General features: G+C 47.3%; 1 protein-coding gene across 2 annotated transcripts; it reads right to left on the reverse strand.

Moving 5' to 3' along the window:
* Window positions 1-127: 127 nt before the first annotated feature.
* On the reverse strand, window positions 128-14,916 carry rfx1b (regulatory factor X, 1b (influences HLA class II expression)). 2 transcript variants are annotated; one of them, XM_021310182.2, is made up of 17 exons: window positions 14,497-14,916; window positions 12,062-12,159; window positions 11,895-11,987; window positions 10,484-10,557; window positions 10,095-10,392; window positions 9,842-10,023; window positions 9,622-9,741; window positions 8,413-8,564; window positions 8,113-8,231; window positions 7,902-8,005; window positions 6,732-6,883; window positions 6,438-6,535; window positions 4,846-4,995; window positions 4,530-4,741; window positions 2,957-3,110; window positions 2,821-2,866; window positions 128-2,739 (listed from the first exon to the last, which is right to left on the reverse strand). In XM_021310182.2, the coding sequence occupies exons 1-17, from the start codon at window positions 14,846-14,848 to the stop codon at window positions 2,564-2,566; spliced, it is 2,580 nt and encodes an 859-aa protein (XP_021165857.2). In that variant the 5' UTR covers window positions 14,849-14,916; the 3' UTR covers window positions 128-2,563. The 2 variants fall into 2 exon arrangements, with proteins under 2 accessions (XP_021165857.2, XP_012707256.2); XM_012851802.3 differs by having other exon boundaries at window positions 8,413-8,531; window positions 14,497-14,915.
* Window positions 14,917-16,046: the final 1,130 nt, after the last annotated feature.

Consider the following 16,046-nt stretch of genomic DNA (forward strand, 5'->3'; position numbering starts at 1 on the left):
GGAAAACAAGTTATCGATGCTCGATTTGGACGTCTAACTTGCTGTAAACTTCATTTAGACAGACTAATCGGATGCAAACGATGTGTTTAGGTGAAGAACAGAGTTAAAAAGACAGAACAACTCACAGAAGCTTTGAGAGCAACCATCTCTTTAGTTGAATGAAGCTACAAACGTTGATCACAGATTTAAAGTACAAAGGTCTTCAGTATAACATCAAGAGGACACAAATTTAGGAAAAAGTTCCCCGGCACAAGCGAGGGACAAATTCACAAACGTTTGACATCAACGGTCGTTTTTACTTTTTATAGTCAAGATTATATCTGTTGTGTACATTTAAACAGACATAGCCTTTTGTTTTTCTTTACAAAGATCTTTGGTGGGATCTTGGTTGAGAGATGGCCCTGAGAGACATCCCACGGCTAGAATTTTAGCTTCAAAGTTGAACATAAAATCACTTTTGCTTATGCCACACAGGCAGCTGCAGGATGTGAGCCTCTGTTCTTTGGAGGGGGAGAGGGGGGGGTCCACACAGCGTCACCATATCCACAAGCTTAGACCATTATCACAGAGGAAACCACATACTCTGGATGATGGACATTAGGACAACATTTTAAGGCAATAATGGTTAGACGACATAAAAATAGAGCAGATATATATTCAACGGTTTTCACAAAACATACCCATTATAATTCATAATCCACAGTATGTTATTCAGAAAATAAACATCTACTTTCATCTCTACAAAAACTCTCGACACCGCAGCAGCTGTTCATGAAGCTGGTACAAAGCAACAGAAATGCTCCTGAAGAGGCGGGATGAGCTTTGGCCTTGTGATTCGACCTTAGAAGGTGCGCAGCATCTTGGAGAAGGTGGGTGTTTGTGGGGTGGGGGGGGGGGGTTGCACATGACCCAAAAGATGGATGAAAGACAGAAAACAATGCAGAATCACGAGGCAGGAGTGCCACCATCTTTTATATATATATAAATATACAGCACCTTGCAAAAATATTCATACCCCTTTTTTTCGTGTTTTGTCACATTACAGCCATAAAACGTCATTCTACTTTATGTGACGGATCAAGACTAAGTAGTGCAGCACTACTTTGGTGCTAAAGTGGCTGAAAAAGTGTTTTTTAAATTAGTATTATCCCTTTATTCTGATGCCACTACATAAGATCAAGTGCGACACAGTCGCCTTCAGCGGCCACCTAATACTAAATGCGTCTAATCGAGCTTTCGTATACAGAAATTCTCCCCATGCATTCTGCAAATCTGGAAAAAGCAAAGTCGGTTTCCACAAGGCAAGCAGGGGTTGCAAATATGTAGAAAGATGAGACCAAAGCTGGAACTACCTGGCCTAAATGCAAAACGCCGTGTGGCAGAAACCCCACGCCTGCACATCACCCTGAACACACCCTCCCCACCGTGAAACATGGCGGTGGCAGCATGGTGCTGTGGGATAGCTGTGCTTTAGCAGCGACGGGGGAGGCTGGATGAAACCTTTTAAAAAGATTAGCATCAGATGTGTGTGAAAAGGAGAACGGGGCACCAAAACTCAGGTCTCTACCCCCAAATGAAGCACGTGAAGCTGAAATCAGAAAGATGAGCCGAGCTAACAGCCTGGATGCAAAACTAGAAAACCGTGCATCTTTTCCTTCCGCCTCACGTTCATGCAGCACTTTGTGTTGGCCCATCACTTAAACATCCCCATAAAGCCCATCTGAGACGCGACTTTAACAGGACATTGCGTGAAAAAAAAGTTCAAGCGGTGTGAATACTTTTGACAAGGCACACTAGTAACTAACCGTACTCAGTTCATGACAACACCGAGACCACTTCACAGCACATTCATTTATTAATCCACAACACAAAATATAATATAGATATATATATGTGGGCTTTTCTTATATAGAACGCAAACTTTGTCAAGATTAGAAATCTCTCCAAGGCACAGATCATCAGGTGGCCAAACGAAAAATAAACTCTGTAAGAGAAAAAAAAAAAAAAAAAAAAAGAAATATGGCACCCTCAAATAATAATGGATCAAAACATAATTCATGCTGCAGTTTGGGTCCAGATGCTACTCTGAGATGTGTTTCTTACAGTGACGTGAACTACAGTCCTGCACCCCCCTTCCCCCTGCATAGTCGATTCATTAAAGGCAAGCCATGATTTTGAGTTAAAGAGTACTACTGAAGAAGAGCGGGCTATTCTCATCTCTCCACAGCACTCAGGTCAGTGGTTAAGGCCGGGCGGGAGGGAGAAATAAAATAATAAAAAAAAAAAAAAGAATATATAGCACTGATAGGTTAGACTTTACAGGCATGGGCACTGAAGAGACGGGGAAGGCACGGGGGGACGAAGGAAAGGGCCGCAGAAGACGATCGAGTGAAGGCAAAGAAAACATAACAGCAACATAGAGGAGCGGAAGCGAGGAAATCAGTGACGGGGCTCCTCCACGGCCCCCCGAGTTTCACAAATGCAAGCGGACGGGATGCAAACCGGCACGACTCCGCGGACAGGACGACATGATTTTGCGCGTTCATGATGCGGATGCTTTGCCTCAGGGCGGCGTGCCGTGAGCCTCGGTCAGCGTGTGCAGGCTCAGCGTGGTCTTGGGCTGCTTGGCGGGCGGCTCCATCGCCGACTTCTCCTCGTCCACCTTCAGGGAGCCGGACTGCAGCAGGATGTCGCCGCTCTCCTCCTCGCTGTCGTCTTCGTCGTCGTCCTCTTCTTCTTCTGACCAAGAGATGCGGCAACGCGGCGGTAAGCACCGAACGTGAGGGAAAGCTAAGCATGTCTCAGCGGCGTTTTCTTTACCTTTGTCCAGGTCTGGGGAGCTCCTGCTCTTGACGGCGCTGGCAAACTGCAACGAGGCAAAGACCAAATGGCAAAGGTTAAAGAGGATCGGGTCCGAAGCGCGCCTTACGCAGAGGGGCTCGACGTCACGACGTACTTCTCCCATGACCGCGATGGGGGTCTCCCCTTTAGCCTTGGCCACCCTGTGCTCGATCAGGTAGTACATGTACTCGTCGTACAGCAGGCGGATCAGGTGGAAGGAGCCGAAACTCGCAGCGCTGCGCAGGGTCAGGTCCCGGATTACCATGGAGCTGGGGAGGGGGAGGGAGAGAAAGCAAATCACGTTAAATGCGTTAAAATAAAAAAGATAAAGAACAAAAAAAGCACTAGCTTATATACAGGGGCGGGAAAAAGCAGTCACCCCTATTAGCCTGTTACTATTTTACCAGGTTACAACCACAAACGTGACTGGATTTGATTGGCTGGTTAAAAAAAAAAAAAAAAAAAAGAGCATTGATCCAAAAAAAAAAAAAAAAAAAAAAAGCCAAGAGGCCCACTGTCACTGGTTTGGAGCTCAGGTTGGAGAATCTGGGACCAGAAAACCTTTCAGTCTTTACGTCTGCCCTTTACTGGAGGAGTGTCAAGAAGTAGAACGAAAGCAGGAGGCGATCTCTCTGATGAGACAATATTTGGGTTTTGCAAACGCGTTGTGTGGCAGACAACTAAACACGGAAGCTTTACGCTGAACACGGCCTGGCTACGCCTACACATGGTGGCGGCGGCGGCATGGCGCTGTTCTCCTTTTACAGGGACATTCATGGGAAGATGAATGAACAGAAGAAAACCCGTTATGGGCTCCAGGAAGATTTTTGACAGTCTTACAGGTTGTCGCCCCCACAAACTCTCCGGCCAATCTGACTGAGCTTGAGCGATTTTTGCAAAGAACAAGGCTAAAAGTTTCGCCCTCTAGACGTGCAAAGCTCGGAGAGAGACGTAGCAATTGATTCACACTGCAAAAATAGACCTGGAAGACTGCAAATGTAAGCCGCACTTTTCAGAACCGTAAAATCCCATTTGTCCCTTTCCTTCCACTTCACGATTAAAAGCTGTACTTTGTGTTGCCGTGTCACATTTAAACCCACTGAAGTTGTAATTTATTTATTTATTTATTTATGTTCTTTCACTTTATTTTTTCAGGTTTCACATTACACATGTCAGCTTAAATAATAGTACATATGATTTAGCAATGGCATCTAGGTGTTATTCGATTGTATCTGTTGCTTTATGTCTGTTGGTTGTGTTGTTCTTTTTGCGTCTCTCTTTCCAGGTGATGGAGCAGACGGAGAAGGTTTTATCATTCTCTCCCTTTTATCTCTTCTTTCTTTCACCTCTCTTTTTTTTTTGTTCTTGTTCTTCCTTTACTCTCCCATTGTACTGTCCATATAATTTGAAATTCTCCCTGCAGGAATCACAATAAAGCTATTTACATGCATAAATCAAGCGGAGCACTATGGCGAAAGCTGTTTGCTCCACTTGTGAAAGCAAAATCTGTCGAGCTCTATCTGGCATTAAGATATCAATTCCTATTGCCACATTGCTAGACAGGACACTGGGGAAAAAAAACCCAAAAAAAAAACACTGAAGTTTATGGTTGGAACAGGAAAACGTGGGGAAAAATGTCAAGGGGTACGAGCGTTTCCCATGGAGTTTGCTCGCGGCGGGCTCCTTACCTGTAGAAGGACCAGTTGAGCAGAAAGACTTTGGCCGCCTTCGGCAGGGAAACGGGGTTCTGCTCGTAAGGCTTTAGCACCTGGGACACGACGCCGTCCAGCCAGGAAGCCCACTGCTCCAGGGAGTTCTGCTGCTGCAGAGTGGCTTTGAAGTCCTGCTCGAGCCGTTGGACCACGCGGTCCTCGCACTGACACACCCAGGATGCCTGCTCCTGAGGAGGGACACGGGTTTGGGGATTTAGCCCGGCTTGGCGGCGGCAGGCGGGAGGCAGGCAGGCCGGGAAGCCTGAGCGGACGGCGGCGGTAAAAAACCGACCTGCACGTTGGTGAAGTCGACGCGGTTGAGGTCAGAGAGCATTTGGTTGATCTGAGCCGAGTTCTGGAGGACGGCGCGGGCGGCCTGCGCCAGGTGGTTCAGGCTGGTGTAGCGCCGCAGGGTCTGGGAGAAGGAGCCTACGCACACCACCTGAAAGAGAGCGGAGGGGGGGAAACGCGTGTAGAGTTGGTTTTAGAAGATCCCAGCAGAAAGAACAATAAATGCAGCCGTTTCTTTACATAGACGAGCCGTAAAAATGAGCAAACCCACGTCCAGAGTCCTTCATTCTGTCCACATTTGGCTATGGGGATCGTTGCTTGCTCACATACACGCACCAAGCCCCGCAAAAGTATTCATCCCTCTTGAATTTCTCCACATGTCATGTTGCAACACAAAGGTGAATGTATTCTACTTGCATTAAGTCCAGTCCATGAGTCTGTATTCAGCACAGCAGCGTCAATGCTGCGAAGAAACACCCGTTTTCAAGTCTTGCAGTAGTTCCCCAACGTGACTGAGGCCTGGACTTTGACTGGGCCGTTCCAACACAGTAATTTCCCCCTGTAGTTCTGCTCCATGTTTAGGTGAAGCCAACTGGTTTCGCTCCACCCGTCATCCCATCGAACCCGACCAGCTTCCCTGTCCCCGCTGAAGAAAGGCATCGCCACGGCATGATGCTGCCGCCACCATGTTTCACTGCGCGGCTGCTGCCTTCAGGGTCATGCACCCACCACGTAAACGTCTGCTTTCCTCCTCTATGCTGTACTTTACACTGAGCTTTGAGGATGCAACGGGAGAAAACGTGGAAAAGTTCAAGGGGCGTGAATCATTTTTGCAAGCTTCTATAGAATCTATATGTACAAGCATTCAAAAATCACATTTACCGTATTTTTAAGACTGTAAGGCACACTTAAAATCCTTAAGTCTTCTCAAAAATGTATGGTGTGCCTTATATATGATCGCTGTTGTGCTTACTGACTGATTTCATGTGGTATAATCCGTTAAAATGTGTAAGTAAGACTTTGGTTAGCAACAAAGCCGCTACGCGAATTGGACATTCGGAGCATCACGGTACACTGTGTCACTACCTGATCGGCTCCCTGAGCTGTCTACAAAACTGCCTGACCGTAATGTCTAAAGTAGAAGTGCATTAATGTAAGAATTGTACGGAGTACGCAGTTGCAACAATAAACCTAGTAAATTAATTAAATATAAAAAAAGTTACATTTATTTTTGGCCTTATGTTAGAAACAGGGCAGTGTAGTCCAGCTACTCTGTCCTCCTGGCAGAGACGAATAGCTCTCCCTCTCAGGAGAGAGCTGTGTACACGGAGGGGCAGAGTGATATTACACACTTGGGAAGAATATTTAGTGCGCCTTATAATCCGGTGCACCTTATGCTCCGAAAAATATGGTAAATTTCTGACGCATTTTTAAAACATGCTATAGACCACCTTAAAAAACACATCTTTCTACACATCATGCAAACAAATATTAACAGAAAGTACGTTCACGTGCGGGTAAAAGCGGAAATAAAAACCGGGGACCCAGACCCGCGCTGCATGGCGTGCAATCAGTCGAGAAACGTTCTCACACCTTTATGCGAACCATCTCCTCTGGGATGTTCATCATGGCACCCGTCAACCAATTCTCCAGACTCTTGGCAAAGTTACGGATGGCCTGAGTTAAGGCACCTAAGGAGGGGGACAGCAAAAAAGTAGCATAACTGCGCTCAAAATGTGAATGCAAAGAGGAGCCGTTCCAAACGTTTGCCGGCCAATACGTTGGTGGAATTTATAAAAACCTCAATGAAAATTTCATTTACTGTAATCTTTCCTACAAAATCTGTTAAACCTTTAACATTAAACTGCTGTGAAGAGAGAAACTTACTAGGGATGGGTCTCAACACGTCTGGGATGAGGATCTCCACCAGAGTCTGGTAGAGCAGGTTGTCACACTCCCTGGTCCAGCACAGCACCGGTTCAAACTTGCACAGAGCCACCAAACAGGACCTGGGCAGCCGTTTCTCAGACTCGTTGTGACTGGCGGGGGGGCGGGAAGATCGTCATGGCAGGTTCGCACAGCGCCTTACAAAAAGGTACTGAGCATTGTGTCATGCTGCAACCTCCAACTTTGCTTATTCTGTTGGGATTTTATGACCATAGAAATCAGGAAGTGGAAGGAAACCACACGGTTTTCATATCTGGAAAGTGCGGCGGGCATGTTTTTTCAGCACCGATTGCAGCTGCGAGTCTTTTAACATCTCTCTACCACCTTTCTACAGACTGAAACGTTTGCCCGTCTGTCCAGAATACTGATAATTCCTAGGTTTTAACCCAGACTTTGACTGGACCAATTATACACAAGAATGGGCTCTGCTAGAAACCATTCGGCTGTAGCTGACCTCCGAGGCCTTCACAGATCAGTTGGTTTCAGAGTAACATTAAATTAAACACAGGCGGACTCTACTTATTAGGTCACTTTAGAAGGCGGTCGGTTGAAATGGATTTTATTTAGGGACGCCAGAGTTAAGGGGGCTTATGCCAAAAGGCAAAACCCACTTTTTGAAAGTGGATCGATATTTCTGAAGGGGTCCGGCAATCAGCCATCATTTCAGTTCCACGTCCCAGTCCTGCTCCGCAGTGCGTTGCACTGCAAAAACAGACTAAACTAAACTAAAAATAAGTTAAAATTTTCTTGAAATTAGTTTATTTGTACTTTATTTGAGCAGGTAAATAAGATAATCTGCCAATGGAATAAGATTTTTGCACTTAAAATAGGAAGAACTCATCTCCATCAACTTATTTCAAGTGCATTATATCTAATTATCTTATTTTAGGGGTAAAAGTACTCTTTCTGTTGGTAGATAATCTTATTTACCTGCTCAAATCAAGGACAAATACACTAATTTCAAGAAAATTTTTACTTATTTTTGGTTCTGTTTTTGCAGTGTGACCCATCACACAAGATCCCAATACAACGCAGCGAAGTTTGTAGCTTTGCAACATGACCACGCGTGAAAAGAAGTGGGACGCCGGTGAACCGTCCTGATCTGCTTACAGGTTGAGGGATTCTGCGTCGTTGTTCTGGCTGAACCTCCAAAAGGATTTCCACAGCGTCTCGACGAGAGGGAACTGAAGGTTGATCATCACGTCCAGGACGGCCTGCGAAGAGAGCGGACCCACATTAATACCCAACTAGACCGTTTTCTTTACTTTAAAAAGTACCAGGAAGTAATAAAATATCCAGAAACAGCCCCTCTGGTTCCTACCTCACAGTGCTCCCTGTACAGAGTCTGAAAGGCCTTCAGGTGCTCCAAATAGATCCCGTCTGGCAGGACCTGGTCTTGCAGATCAATTTTCACAAATTCCGGCAGAGGCTTTGCCGCTTCTGGAGCACAAATGAATAAATAAGACATTAAATAACAATCAGCACCCAACCGTTTAATATCTGTAACAGGGGATCAGAACCTCCTGCTTATCTGAACAGAATAAATCCATGTAATAAAGATTTTCTGGAGGAAAACCCAACAGACAAAAAGGAAAAACACGCTGGAGTTCATGTTTCTCACCTAAGAACTGCTGGTACTGTTGCACCTGGGCTGAAATATCAGAGAGCGTCGCCTGCTGCTGACCCGGCCCGCCTGACGTCCCGTTGGCTATCCCCTGCGTCTTCTGGAACGGCTTTATCCTTTCAGAGCAATCAGGGGGAAACACACAAAAACTGACACAACAGCAGATGTCGAGATTTAGCTGCAATAACAGGAAGAAAGTGATCGATGGTTACCGGATTTGAACTTGCAACAGTTCACAGTGTGTAGGACAAATTTTAACCAGGTCAACCTGGATGCCTCATAGCTCCCAAACATATTAGAGGTCTTACCTCCAATGGACTTTGACTAGGCCATTCTAACACGTGAATATGCGTCGATCTAACTCAATTATTCCTCCGACTGCAAGTTTAGATCTGTGGGAGGTTGTGGCCGAGTGGTTAGAGCATCACGCTTGCACTCAGAGAAGGATGCAAGTACCCGGTTCGATCCCCAGTGCCTGCACTCTGGGTCCCTGAGCAAGACCCTTAACCCCAGATTGCTCCCCGGGCGCCGCACATGGCAGCCCACTGCTCCCCAAGGTTGATGGGTTAAAAGCAGAGAACAAATTTCGTTGCTTTGTACTTGTGACAGTGCAATGAAAATAGAGTTGAATTCTATTCTATTCTAAAAGGGGAACCTCTCGCCCAGTGTCGTTATCTGCAGCCTCTAACAGGCTTTCCTCCAGGATCGTCCTGCATTTAGCCCACAGCATAATGGTGCCACCACCGTGTTTCACCACTGGGAGAGAGTGAGGTGGTTTTGGTTTGCCAAGCAAAATGTTTAGCACAATTTTATTAACTTAGATAGGAAACTTTTTGACCACCTGTGTCATCTGATTGAATTTGACTTTGGAAAGTGCCTTGAGATGACATATTTCATGGATTGGCGCTATATAAATAAATTGAATTAAAATACACTACGGTTTGGGTTTGTAAAAGAACGGGACAAAACGTGAAATGGTTCAAAAATAGTTGTGGCCAGGTACGGTAGAAAGGTGTTTAAATACGCTGACTTTTGTATTTTATATGTAAAAACACATTTATCTTAAGAACTGCTTTTGACCAGTGGCATTGTGCACTGGACTCACTCCGTGTGGATGCCTCACTGCTAAAATCATTAGCATGTAACTTGAGTCCATCCACCTGGTGAGGGGATGATGCACAGCATCGTCTGGCTTTGAACTGGTACCTGCTTTTCTGGGAGAAAGGCTGCTGCCTCATGGCCATGTGCTGCTGCTCATCCATGAGTCTGAGCAGCGGGGAGCCGGACTTGATCCTCAGGCCGTAGTAGTGGTACTTGGAGTTTCCCCTGCAGAGAAACGCAAAAGGACGAGGTGACGCCTTCGGCCTCGGTGCCACCCCCCACACACCAACCCCGTCGGAGCAGTCGTGTGTAAGCGTGGCTCTACCTGGTTCCTAGCCTTCGCGTGCGGAGCCCCATGAAGACGGAGCGGATGAGTTTACCGAAGGACGCGGCGTTCACTGGCTCCAGCTTTTGCTCCTGGCAGTGCATGATGTAGTGGTAGTAGAGGGTGCAGCGGGGCAAGCTGACCCCCTCGGCCCCCTCGTAGTTTTCCAACAGCCACTGCACCTGAGGGAGAACCAGACATGACTGGACTGGGCCTTCTTGTTACCGTGTCTGTTTTGATCTGGCGTACTCACAGTAGCTGGTGGGGCGCGAGAGTTCGGGCTGGAGTAACTCTGCCCTCCTCCTCCCCCACTTGTTGCCGCACCTCCTCCTAACATGTAACCTCCCGGGAGGACGAATCCCCCCGCGCCCGCGGCGGCAGCAGCCGCCCCACTATTGGCTCCAGCCGTCGCCACGGAAACCGGCTGCGAAGTCACCGATCCTGCGATTTCCGACTCCGAGCTGGGCGTGGCCTCGTAGAAGGCGGAGGAGGACGCGGGAGGCGTCTGGGAGTAGAGGGGCGAGTCGGAGAACGGGAAGCTGTTGGATCGGCTGGAGGAGGACAGAGAAGAGACGCGGGGGACACGTCAACGCCGAGAAAGGCTACCGCCCCGAGTCACGTGACCCGATGTGTGGCTCTTACATGGCCGACGTGGTAAAGGCCGCATCCTCTGCTCCGTCCACGTACTGCACCTGGTCCGGATAGACATGCTCCACCTGAACAAGCAGGAAGAGACCGGCGTTAGTTAGCGCCGATGGTTTCTGGGCCCGAGATTAGACGCTCTACCTTTAACACCGGGCTCATTCCTAGCCAGTTACCCCCCCGCATCCCATTCTTAATCTACAGGGATCAATACATTATATAGTCACCCTTTGCAGCCGTAAAAGCTTTTATTCTGGACGCTTTTGATAAGGTTTAGCTGGGTGCTTGTGGGATTTATTTTGGACATTTATCCTCGGAGATCTGAGAGGTCGAACACTGATGTTGGACAAAAATCGCCTCGGGATGGAGAGAACAATCGATGTTCAGGCTGGAGCTGCCAGGCAAGAGGCCTGGAAGATAGGCCTCCAAAGATCCTCCAAAGAGGAGATGTATGGATGGAGTGAAAGAGGACGTGAAGGTAGCTGCTGGGAGAGAAGAAGATGCAGAAGACTGGGGTGAGAAGGAGACAGACGACTCGCTGCGGCGACCGCTGGAGGTGAAAAGCCAAAAGAAGAAGAAGAAGAAGAAATCAGCAGAATATAGCTCCTTATTCGTGCTGGTGGTTTTACTTAAAAAGAAACTCCTGTATTCTCCACAAAACAGGGCAAACCCAGTACTGCAGGAGCTTAGTCAGCATATTTTACGCCCTCAATGTCACCAAACGGTGAGATTTTATACTTTTCCGGACACGTTTAGTTTCTTCCGCTCGTTTGGCAACGTAAGATCTGCTTTTAGAAAACGTGCCAGAAGTGATATTGATCAGAGAAACTCCCGCCCCATCGTTCCTCATCAGGTTGGATGGTGCCGCTGCCTTTTCCTCCCCGTCTGACACACGCCCAGCGCACCGCTCCAAGGCGGTGGAGGAGGAGGAGGCCATGGGTGACGTGACGGATTTGGCCTCTCTCCTCCCAGCTCATCAAAGCCATACAGCTGGTAATTAGTAAAGCAGTCAGTGTCCTGCTACTTTAGGGTTACAAACCCTGTGTGCCTAATCACAGGGTCATCTTTAGAAGATTAAACTAAAATATATATAAAAAAAAAATGTTTCATTGCAAAGACTAAGAACAACACCCCCGGCTTTGAACTTTGAGCACGAAAGAATCGTCTTAACTGAACTTTGAGCTTTCTCTTGCGAAGTTTGCCGTTGCGTAACCGGGCCGTGAAAGCAACGACACGCATGGGGCGTCTGACGGCGACCGAGCCGAGGGGGAGGAGCCCAGTTCACGGACCCGACCCGAAGCTTGTCCACGGGTTCTCCGCCGACCCACCTGGTCAAACGCACCCAAAAGGACGTCTCTGTACGGCATGCGCGCTGTACTGTGTGCGTTACGGGAGGGGGGGTCTTTTTTACCTCCTGGTTGAGATGCACGGACTGCTGCAGGCTGCTGATGTGGCCCGTCTGGATCCTCTTGGTGGCCTGCGTCACCGCCTGCAACACCGACCTCTGTGGGAGAGGCAGCCCCGAGCTCGTCAGTGCCGAGCCCACGCACAGGCTGTCGCACACGGTGTGCTGCTTACCTGCGCCGGGGGCTGCACAGCCTGGACCACATGGGTGGGGACGCTGGGAGCGGGCGGGCTGGAGTCTGACAGGCTGTCGTTGGAGTGAGCCGGGCCCTCTGCGAAAAGATACGCCAGCGGATGAAGGAGGGAGGTGTTCGCAGGGAGATCAAATAAGAGAGAGAGAGAGAAGTTCAGTACTCACGAAAAACTGCCTCGATATCATAATAACAGCCGCTGCAAAACATATCGCTACCAAACGTCTGTTTTTGGCCCCGCGGAGCCAAGATGGAGGAGGGAGAGTGCGTCTGCCCGTCTCCCCTTCCATCCTTATATCCCGCGTGCAAAAAAAAAAAAAAAAAAAAAAGGGACAGCCTTGGACAGCTAATCTCCCCAGATGGAGAGAAAAATCCCTCCGTCTTGTAAACACGCAGATCAGATGAGAGAGGGAAGATGGAGAGCGCTCCACGTGGGCTGACGGGCAGCGGGAGGAAAACAAAAAGGATGGAGAGCAGGCGGGGAGCAGGGAAGGGCGGTCGTTTCTTTCTAACCTTCGGGGATTTAAAATCAGGAAGAAAAACAAAAAAAACAGCACTTCCTAAAGCACTGCCCTCTCTTTTCAGGCTGAAAGCAGCCGAACTACTGAAGGTCTAGCTCACTGCAGCACGTACAACTTAAAATTAGCATGTCATCAATTAAATCAATCAATTCTGCCCCCCCGGTCAGATTTCAAACACGCCAAAGTTTTTTTTTTTTCAAAGACTAGACCTGCAGAATATGTCAAATCACAACCGTTATCACGCCGTCATTATCCCTTGATGCAACACGTCGGTGCGTCATGCGTGTGTTTTCTCCACGCGCTCCATCACACCTGGCTCGTAGGAGGGGCTGTGAAGCCAAAGCCCATAAAACAAACTGAAATAAAAAAAATTAAACAAAACGGCGGGGACAGAACAACGACAATATCTGAGTCCATGTCGGCGGTGCAGTTTTGAGCAAAGGGATTAACATTAAGTCACTGCAACAGAACTGGAGTTTATGGAAGTCAGCGACATTAGAACTGAAATAGTGTTGATTCTTCTAAAAAAAATAAAACTAAAATAAAAAGCAACAAACCGTATATTTACATACTTACTAAGAACCTTGTATTAACTTTCATTTATTTCCAACCCTCTATGGCCTTACCCCAACGCCCCCCCCCCCTCTTAAAGGTTCTCACTTTGATGGTAACATACCAAATGTTCTCACTCATCTGTAAGTGTGAGGACAAGTACACACATCCTTGTTTGAAGTACAAAGTGAGGACGGTGCCTTGACTTCCATACATCTCCCAGCCTTTCTACGCCCCCCCAATTGACACCTTAGTCCTAAACCGAACCCCTAGCCCAAAAGTGAAGACCTTTTTTTCCCCCACACACACACAATTCGAAGCAACAAAAAGGAAAGAGAGCAGTTAAAAAGTTTTAACTCGTTTAGATCCAGGATTCCAGTCCGCCTTGGGTCAGGAACGGAGACGCAGGCCTGGAAGCGTCTGACTGTAGGTGAGAGGGCAGCGTTACCTGATCCAAGCAGAGAGAGCCGTCTAGGAATAGATGGCTCTAAATTTAACATACAGGACACATGGGATCCTGTTGGGGGGCCGGCTTCCTGTTATGAGGGTGTCTGGTTTTTTGTTTTTTTTAGGTTTATACTCGTGAGGAAAAACAAAAAGTTAAGGAGCTCAAATTAATAAAAATTGCGGACAGCTTGGAAAACGGCTAAAATCCTAGAGTTTAACGGCGTTTTCATGAGACGCCAAAGAAAGTGACGGAGCGACCAGGGTTTTCCTGCAGCTGTTTGGAGCCCAGAGTAACTCAACACTCCCCCTTCCACACACGTTGCTGCACACTGCTGCTCAGCTGGCTGAAAGAAGGCTGATACACCTTTCCCCTCTCTTTTCACGGAAGATTTTCAGTTTAAAAAAAAACAAAAACGCAAGTACCTAACTTTTTTGATTCAGATTTGTACGTAAACACTCTGATACCTTGAAATAAGATGTTTTATCTCAAGGTAATCCTGCTTCGAGAATCTCGTACTGCTCCATGCCTCATTGCAACCACCCAGTGTTCTTGCGTGTCCATTTTCTCCCCTCGTACAGGTTTAAACCGCCTCTGTAGCTCGTTAAAGCCCATTAATACACCACGATCAACTAAAATCCAGCTTTAGGGTCAGAGAAGATGTGAAGCCAGACTGCTGCGTCAGCCGTTTTATCTCCCTGGGAGCCAAGTCACTCCGGACAGCTTGGCTGCGTGGTACCTGCCCAACCCATCCAAGCCTAGAAAACGACTTTAACGCGCGTTTCAGACATATAATAAAGAGTCTACCCTCTGCTTTCTGAATGCGATCTGATCACTTCCTGCTGAGCAGACGACCAACCGGGTGACGTTAAATCCTGAGTTCACCTGAGGGCCTCTTACCTGTAACAGTCACTATAATGTACTGGGGCGAAGTGCTCTGCCCGTTGCTCTTCTGGACAGCGGCGTGCTGCTGGATATCTGGGCCCACGTAGTGCTGCGCGGGCGCAGTTGGCGCCGCCGCCGCCTTCTGGCTCTGGGCGGGCGGCGCTTGTGAACAAAGTGCATCCTGTGCCGTCTTGGAGGCGGCGGCCGGCGGGTTGGCCGACGAAATGCTCCCAGACGCCGGCGGCGGGATCTCGGACAGGAAGTGCGCGGTCTTGGCGGAGGAGGGTGTGGTGGTGGCAGACGTCGCCATGGTTACTGCGTTGGCCTGCTGAGGCTGAAGGTCCTCAGAGTATCCACAAGTCGCCATGGCAACCAATCAGATGAGGCACCAGCTCTGAGGATGAAAAGCAGGCAGCGCTCATTAACTAAAGTGCCAGGAACAAACACCGAAACACAAATTGCTTCTTTTTTGTATTTTTTATTATATCTTCTATACGCTGTTTTTTTTTACCTAAGTGGACCGTGTGTGTGTGTGTGTGTGTGTGTGTGTGTGTGTATGTGTGTGTGTGTAAAACATAAACCAGGGAAGGAAGCGGGGCTTTTGTCTAAGAACTAAGCAGTAGAGCATGCCTTTCCTGTTTCTCCATTTGCTATGTGACCAGAACCTTTTAATAATGAATTAGTTAGTAAATGGCCTCTTTTGCTGAACACGTACAACATTTCAGGTGAAATAAGAACGACACGCATGCATCAACAGGGAGGGAACGTTTAACTGTTGTCAGTTGAAGGTTATACAACCCGGATTTAAACTCAAACTAATAATTCAAGCTACTGTCATGCTGTACCTTAAGCCATCCTACTTGGCAAGGAGCCAAGTATGGCAAGCAATTTTAGAACATAGTTGGCAGATTAAAACTTAAGCAGATATCGGTTAAGTCCGTTCCTCATATGTCAAAAAAAATAAAATCAATATTTGTCCGATCCACGACAAATTTCAGGCATCCCAAATATCATTACCTCAATGATAAATAAGGTTACAGAGACCTGCAAGGAAGGCCATCATCTTGTGCATAAATGCATAAGATCTCGCTGCAGCCGTGGGAAAAATGTGAATAAACTCTTAAGGATACTGAATAGGATTTCAAAGACCAAAAACAACAATGATAGGCAGCAAAAATGTCAGTGTTACCCTGGATGTATACTTCAGACATCGGTAAGGGAACCATTTCTGCCTGGTATGCAATTACAAACAGCAGCAATCGTATTACAGATAAACGACTCAGAACCGAGTCGGATGCTTTTCACATAAAAAGTCTGAAGGTTTGTTATAAAAACATCGAAGACATCTGCTGTGTGGATTTTTTTCAATGGAGAACTTGGTTTTTAGGGGCCTTACGATTAAAAAGACGTTTACTTTTGGGTTTATTATGCATCTTTTGTAACCATTATTATAGTTTACAGTTATAGTTTGACAAAGAAAAATCAGCGCAAATGCTTTCACATTATTAGCCTTAATAATGTGAAAGCATTATCATCCCCGGGCCTGATTGCCGAGGGGTCAATTT

This window comes from Fundulus heteroclitus, unplaced genomic scaffold (genome assembly GCF_011125445.2).
Source record: "Fundulus heteroclitus isolate FHET01 unplaced genomic scaffold, MU-UCD_Fhet_4.1 scaffold_92, whole genome shotgun sequence".
Classification (NCBI taxonomy): domain Eukaryota; kingdom Metazoa; phylum Chordata; class Actinopteri; order Cyprinodontiformes; family Fundulidae; genus Fundulus; species Fundulus heteroclitus.

Coding starts and splice junctions, on each gene's coding strand:
- rfx1b (XM_021310182.2), bottom strand. CDS start 14,848: ATGGCGACTTGTGGATACTCTGAGGACCTTCAGCCTCAGCAGGCCAAC. Junction 8,006..8,112: donor TGTACAGGGAGCACTGTGAG/GTAGGAACCAGA, acceptor CTCTCTTCGCAG/GCCGTCCTGGACGTGATGAT. Junction 3,111..4,529: donor CTCAACTGGTCCTTCTACAG/GTAAGGAGCCCG, acceptor CCCCCTCCCCAG/CTCCATGGTAATCCGGGACC.